Below are 7,285 nucleotides of genomic sequence, written 5' to 3'. Positions count from 1 at the left end.
CCCTTCGGTCAACAACAGAATACAGACAGTAACAACAATCTAAGTGGTGTAAAGGTTCAGTGAAGGGCTAAAGTACTTGGGTAAAAGCTATTCAGCAATTTAGTAAGACACTTCTTCGTACTGTATGGTGATGTGGTAATGTGTTTATAATGATAGTTAGTGCAGTGAAATCTGTTAGAAATCAGGATGTAGCTAAATTGTTTCTGTGACACTGAGGATGATATTAGTAGAAAGATTGTCTGGACAGACTCCCCATCTCTCAAGTTCATGAGCAGCTAATTATGAGTCCCAAATGGCACCCTATTCCCTATATAGTGCACTACTTTGGATCAGGGCCCTATTCCCTATATAGTGCACTACTTTAGACCAGAGCCCTATTCCCTATATAGTGCACTACTTTGGATCAGGGCCCATAGGTATCTGGCTCTGTCGTAGCCGGCCGTGACCGGGAGACCCATGGGGCGGCGCACAATTGGCCCAGCGTCGTCCAGGGTAGGGGAGGGAATGGCCGGCAGGAATGTAGCTCAGTTGGTAGAGCATGGGGTTTGCAACGCCAGGGTTGTGGGTTCGTTTCCCACAGGGGGCCAGTATGAAAAATAAAAAATAAAATAAAAATATGTATGCACTCACTAACTGTAAGTCGCTCTGGATAAGAGCATCTGCTAAATGACTAAAATTTAAATGTAAATGGTCAAAAGTAGTGCACTATATAGGGAATAGGGTGCCATTTGGGACTCCCTCAAAGTCAGTTCAGTAACAGGAAGTTAAGTAAGAGCAGAGAGGTTCTACAGGTAAGTCATTCACATCATCATATGTAGATTAAAGTCTTTAAATAGTTAATGTCAACAACAACACTTTAATGAAATAGAAAACAAATAACTAACAACCTATAAGAGTCTTGCGATGCCTCTGTTCCGATCCTTCCTCATGACATCACCCTGGTCAATTACAGTCCATCTCCTGGCCACCCACCTCCCTGGCCCCTGGCTGCCTGCCTGCCTGCCTGCCTTCCCTCCTCCCCCCTCCCACCTCCCTGGCCCCTGCCTTCCCTCCTCCCCCCTCCCACCTCCCTGGCCCCTGGCTGTCTTCCCTCCTCCCCCCACCCACCTCCCTGGCCACACCTGGGCTGGGCTCCACACTGCAGCCCCCTCTCCTCTCCTCCTCTCCTAGCCCCAGTCCCTCTCCTCCTCTCCTAGCCCCAGTCCCTCTCCTCCTAGCCCCAGTCCCTCTCCTCCTAGCCCCAGTCCCTCTCCTCCTCTCCTAGCCCCAGTCCCTCTCCTCCTAGCCCCAGTCCCTCTCCTCTCCTGGCCCCAGTCCCTCTCCTCCTCTCCTAGCCCCAGTCCCTCTCCTCCTAGCCCCAGTCCCTCTCCTCTCCTAGCCCCAGTCCCTCTCCTCCTCTCCTAGCACCAGTCCCTCTCCTCCTAGCCCCAGTCCCTCTCCTCCTCTCCTAGCCCCAGTCCCTCTCCTCCTAGCCCCAGTCCCTCTCCTCCTCTCCTAGCCCCAGTCCCTCTCCTCCTCTCCTAGCCCCAGTCCCTCTCCTCCTCTCCTAGCACCAGTCCCTCTCCTCCTAGCCCCAGTCCCTCTCCTCCTCTCCTAGCACCAGTCCCTCTCCTCCTAGCCCCAGTCCCTCTCCTCCTCTCCTAGCACCAGTCCCTCTCCTCCTAGCCCCAGTCCCTCTCCTCCTAGCCCCAGTCCCTCTCCTCCTCTCCTAGCCCCAGTCCCTCTCCTCCTAGCCCCAGTCCCTCTCCTCCTAGCCCCAGTCCCTCTCCTCCTCTCCTAGCCCCAGTCCCTCTCCTCCTAGCCCCAGTCCTCTCCCTCTTCCTCCCCTCCTCCTCCTCTCCTCACACCACTGAGTGATCATTGTTTTGTTTCCCTCCACTCAGCACGGTGTGATTAATAGAGGAGGCTGAGCGGTCGGAGCCCTCGGCTGCCGTCCCGTTAAGGTTCTCCTGGCGCTGGCAGCACAGGATCTGCTTGAAGGTGGCACTCATCTCCTTGTCCCGGTAGCTGTAGATGATGGGGTTCATAGCGGAGTTAAACTCAGCCAGAAGCAGGAAGAACTTCTCAAAGTCCAGGACGTTACAGTTGGCACAGAACACATCAAGGAGGAGGAGAACCAGGCCTGGAGTCCAGCACACGATGAACGCACCTGAAGGACGAGAGGAGAGGTTAGAAAGTAAGACTACTCAGGAAAATCTGATTTAAATAAAGACTCAGGGGCTGCATTTACACAGAACACATTGAATATAAATCTTAATGATTCATCTGACTTCCAGAAGGAGATGACAGGTTAGAAAATGGGACTGTTTAGTTAATCTGACCTCCAGGAGAGGATTGGTTAAAGAATGGGACTGTTCAGTTAATCTGACCTCCAGGAGAGGATTGGTTAAAGAATGGGACTGTTCAGTGTGGCCAGACACAGCCTAAAAATGTTGATTTCTTTATAGCAAAGACATTTGAAACGCAGCCATATATTCTTGTCTCGTATATTTTGACAGCACCCCTTTTGATTTGAATGAAACCCACCATAAATGTTTGCCCATTGTAGAAATGCTCAGAAAGTGACTTTTTGGACCTGAATGCCAAAACATTCAGGAGATAGAGGTGCTCAAAGTTGACCGATATTTCATACCCAAACATACCATGAGACATCCACGTCTTCATCACTGGAAAATATAAACGGTTGAGATGGATATCTTTTAAAAGCTTACAAACAGGGTTGTCAAACAATTTTATACTTTTTTGGGGGGGAAATGGTTTAATAAAAATGTCATTTCTTAACCTTAAACGTCAACTATCTAAAAATGCGTAAACTCCAATTTTTTTCATATTTGCTCATGTTGTAGCTTGGACCTGGTTTTAAATCATCACAGGGTTTTGTGTTGTATCCGCCCATCAGTTGAGACACAATATGCACTTGAATACAGAGGCGGTGTCATATTTTGGCACAGAGGCGGTGTCATATTTTGGCACAGAGGCGGTGTCATATTTTGGCACAGAGGCGGTGTCATATTTTGGCACAGAGGCGGTGTCATATTTTGGCACAGAGGCGGTGTCATATTTTGGCACAGAGGCGGTGTCATATTTTGGCACAGAGGCGGTGTCATATTTTGGCACAGAGGCGGTGTCATATTTTGGCACAGAGGCGGTGTCATATTTTGGCACAGAGGCGGTGTCATATTTTGGCTGATACTAAAATCTACTTTCAAATGGTACCACAAAGATAGTTGGAGGTTAACACATCAGAAAATGTTGACTTGAATGGGAATGGAAATTATACTGTCAATCTGCCATAGGAAACCTATTGAAACATAGACAGTAGAGCAGACGACCATTGTTCCCTCTAAACTGCGTGCAGGAGAGGCAAGAGATTCGCCTCATTAGTTTGCACTATATACATCAACGTTTTTTCTGTGATCGAATCAACATTATATCAGCCCCTTTTCAATGCAACAAACCAAAGTAAATCTAACTTTGCAAGATTGAGTCTGATTTTGTTGTAGGCAGAGCGCAGCGGAGTAGAATTCTACTGGCGGGGCTAGCCGCTAGTCTTTCAGTCACCCGGAAGTGAATGAGCTTTTCAGATCAGAGCACAGAGCCGTGCGTGTCCACATTTGTTGATATGATATGCTAGTTAGCGAGTTATTAGCCCAGTTATGGATGGAGAGTTACTGCTTCCTACATGAGCACAAAACGTGTCGGCTTATGCTATATTTCAAGCTGTCTTTGAAAAGCCAGTCAGGTAAAAAGCCAGTCAGGTAAAAATCCAGTCAGGTAAAAAGCCAGTCAGGTAAAAAGCCAGTCAGGTAAAAAGCCAGTCAGGTAAAAAGCTTTTGTCTTAATTAAAGGGGCAGTGTTGTATTTTGAGACAGGCTTGAATATGCAAATAAACCAATAGGCAGAGGGGTAGCCTACATTGTCTAATTCTCTGTATGGTAATAATAATTAATTGTATTTTGTAAAGTGGTTTCTTGCATTATTCAACACAATGACATTTACAGTCACCTATTTGGCCCACAGTACTACAGACCAAGTAAAAAAAAATCATTAAATCATTCATCACATGTCAAGCTTCATAATGTCATAATATTTTTAAAAGTCTCATGCAATGTAGACCTGCATTGAATACCACATATAGGCTACTGTAGGCTATATTATAGAAATCAAAAGCTATTTCCATGTGTTGGGATTTGCTCCATTGGTTTTGTTGGTAGGCCTACATTATGCTCAGATAGCCACAATAACCTGTTGGCTACTGTCTAAAACTGTCAGGATACAGCCTGTTGGCTACTGTCTAAAACTGTCAGGATACAGCCTGTTGGCTACTGTCTAAAACTGTCAGGATACAGCCTGTTGGCTACTGTCTAAAACTGTCAGGATACAGCCTGTTGGCTACTGTCTAAAACTGTCAGGGTACTTCCTGTTGGCTACTGTCTAAAACTGTCAGGATACAGCCTGTTGGCTACTGTCTAAAACTGTCAGGGTACAGCCTGTTGGCTACTGTCTAAAACTGTCAGGATACAGCCTGTTGGCTACTGTCTAAAACTGTCAGGATACAGCCTGTTGGCTACTGTCTAAAACTGTCAGGGTACTTCCTGTTGGCTACTGTCTAAAACTGTCAGGATACAGCCTGTTGGCTACTGTCTAAAACTGTCAGGATACAGCCTGTTGGCTACTGTCTAAAACTGTCAGGGTACAGCCTGTTGACTACTGTCTAAAACTGTCAGGATACAGCCTGTTGGCTACTGTCTAAAACTGTCAGGGGACAGCCTGTTGGCTACTGTCTAAAACTGTCAGGGTACTTCCTGTTGGCTACTGTCTAAAACTGTCAGGATACAGCCTGTTGGCTACTGTCTAAAACTGTCAGGATACAGCCTGTTGGCTACTGTCTAAAACTGTCAGGGTACTTCCTGTTGGCTACTGTCTAAAACTGTCAGGATACAGCCTGTTGGCTACTGTCTAAAACTGTCAGGGTACTTCCTGTTGGCTACTGTCTAAAACTGTCAGGATACAGCCTGTTGGCTACTGTCTAAAACTGTCAGGGTACAGCCTGTTGGCTACTGTCTAAAACTGTCAGGATACAGCCTGTTGGCTACTGTCTAAAACTGTCAGGGTACAGCCTGTTGGCTACTGTCTAAAACTGTCAGGGTACAGCCTGTTGGCTACTGTCTAAAACTGTCAGGATACAGCCTGTTGGCTACTGTCTAAAACTGTCAGGATACAGCCTGTTGGCTACTGTCTAAAACTGTCAGGATACAGCCTGTTGGCTACTGTCTAAAACTGTCAGGGTACAGCCTGTTGGCTACTGTCTAAAACTGTCTGGGTACAGCCTGTTGGCTACTGTCTAAAACTGTCAGGATACAGCCTGTTGGCTACTGTCAGGATACAGCCTGTTGGCTACTGTCTAAAACTGTCTGGGTACAGCCTGTTGGCTGCTGTCTAAAACTGTCTGGGTACAGCCTGTTGGCTGCTGTCTAAAACTGTCAGGGTACAGCCTGTTGGCTGCTGTCTAAAACTGTCTGGGTACAGCCTGTTGGCTGCTGTCTAAAACTGTCAGGGTACAGCCTGTTGGCTGCTGTCTAAAACTGTCAGGGTACAGCCTGTTGGCTACTGTCTAAAACTGTCAGGATACAGCCTGTTGGCTACTGTCTAAAACTGTCAGGGTACAGCCTGTTGGCTACTGTCTAAAACTGTCAGTATACAGCCTGTTGGCTACTGTCTAAAACTGTCAGGGTACTTCCTGTTGGCTACTGTCTAAAACTGTCAGGGTACTTCCTGTTGGCTACTGTCTAAAACTGTCTGGGTACAGCCTGTTGGCTACTGTCTAAAACTGTCTGGGTACAGCCTCCGTGTTCACTGGAAACGCACGCCGGAAGTTGCACAAAATTCTGAACAACATTTAAGTTTCCTCTCACAAGACCAAAAATTTGCTTAGCGCCCCCCTAAATATGAGGGAACATTGGACATTACCATTTAAGTTGACATTTGATGGTGGGTGGACTGGCGGCCATCTTTGTGGTAGTAATTAGAAGTTAAAATTTACATTATATTTAATTTCAATGGTGTACCAGCTAAATTGCAGTTTTTTTCCAAGAAATTAAAAAACTGTTTGACAACCCTATTTGTAAGCTTTTAAATTATATGAAACTCAACTGTTTATCTTTTCCAGTGACAAAGACATGGATGTCTCATGGTATTGTGGGGTATGCAAAATGGGTCAACTTTGAGGACCTCTATCTCCTGAATGTTTTGATATTCAGGTCCAAAAATCACTTTCTGAACACTTCTTCCATCGGCAAACATGTACGGAAAGTTTTATTTAAATCAAAAGGGATGCTGTCAAAAAGTGATTGAATTCAAATGGATTTACCCAATACAAGTATACGAGACAAAAATATGGTTTCAAATGTATTTTCTATATATTGTGAGACATGATTATATAAACAGGAAACATAGGTCTCTACTACTGATATGTCATAATCCACGTTACCTTTAAACACTTCCTACTGGGCACAGACATCAATTCAACGTCTATTCCAAGTTGGTTCAAAGTCATGTCATTGAATTGACTTGATAACAACGTTGATTCAGCCCAGTGGGTTCATACGTCATCTGACTACACTTAATCCATAAACCTTTGCGTCTCCAAGCTTTTATTCCAAGTGCAGTAATGATATACTTTTTTAAACCTACTACTAGAACTTCTCATGAGCTGCCAGTGTGTCTTAATGTCTGTGGATTCACGATCATATTAGGTGTGTCCCAAATAGGAGGAATATTAGTTAGTAGCTCTCTGTTAAGGACAAGGCCTCTCCTTGGTTCCTCCTCTTATCTCCAACTAAAGACAACAACACGTTCTTGACCTTCACACAGCTGGGTAACAGAGTGTGAAACACAGCAGCATAATTTACGCATATAGCTACAATTCTACTTTTATCAACATAACATTCTGATTATATCCATTAGCATGAATAAAGACAAAGACGTATGAAGATTTACGCTCTACGTCATACTGCTGAAAATCTCTTGTTAAAATATAACAATATAAGAGAGCTTTTCTTTTTTTTTGTGAAAGCTTTTCTCTCTGCTTTATGCTCAGCTCAGCTGCAAACCTCATGTCTCAGTCCGTATCCTAGCAACCGGTCCTCATGTCTCAGAGCGGATCTCAGGAGTTAGATCAGCTATACAAGCTGTAAGAGAAGCCGACTCACATGTTCTACACTTTTTTTTTTTTTTAAGGGTTCTGCGTCTGTCCCCTCTGTGGAAAGGGTTCTACCTGGAACCC

General features: G+C 45.2%; 1 protein-coding gene across 1 annotated transcript in view; it reads right to left on the bottom strand.

Annotated features, from left to right (window-relative positions):
• Nucleotides 1-1,817: 1,817 nt before the first annotated feature.
• Nucleotides 1,818-7,285, bottom strand: part of LOC311127235 (lysophosphatidic acid receptor 1-like) — a 73,534-nt gene continuing 68,066 nt past the window's right edge. Inside the window, exon 3 of the mRNA XM_084159034.1 lies at nt 1,818-2,149. Coding sequence (XP_084015160.1) covers nt 1,842-2,149 — 308 coding nt within the window. The 3' untranslated portion in view covers nt 1,818-1,841. The remainder of the gene's footprint in view (nt 2,150-7,285) is intronic.

Source organism: Coregonus lavaretus, assembly GCF_964263955.1.
Source record: "Coregonus lavaretus genome assembly, chromosome: 4".
In the NCBI taxonomy this organism is placed as follows: domain Eukaryota; kingdom Metazoa; phylum Chordata; class Actinopteri; order Salmoniformes; family Salmonidae; genus Coregonus; species Coregonus lavaretus.
This window is presented reverse-complemented; position numbering and strand designations above follow the sequence as displayed.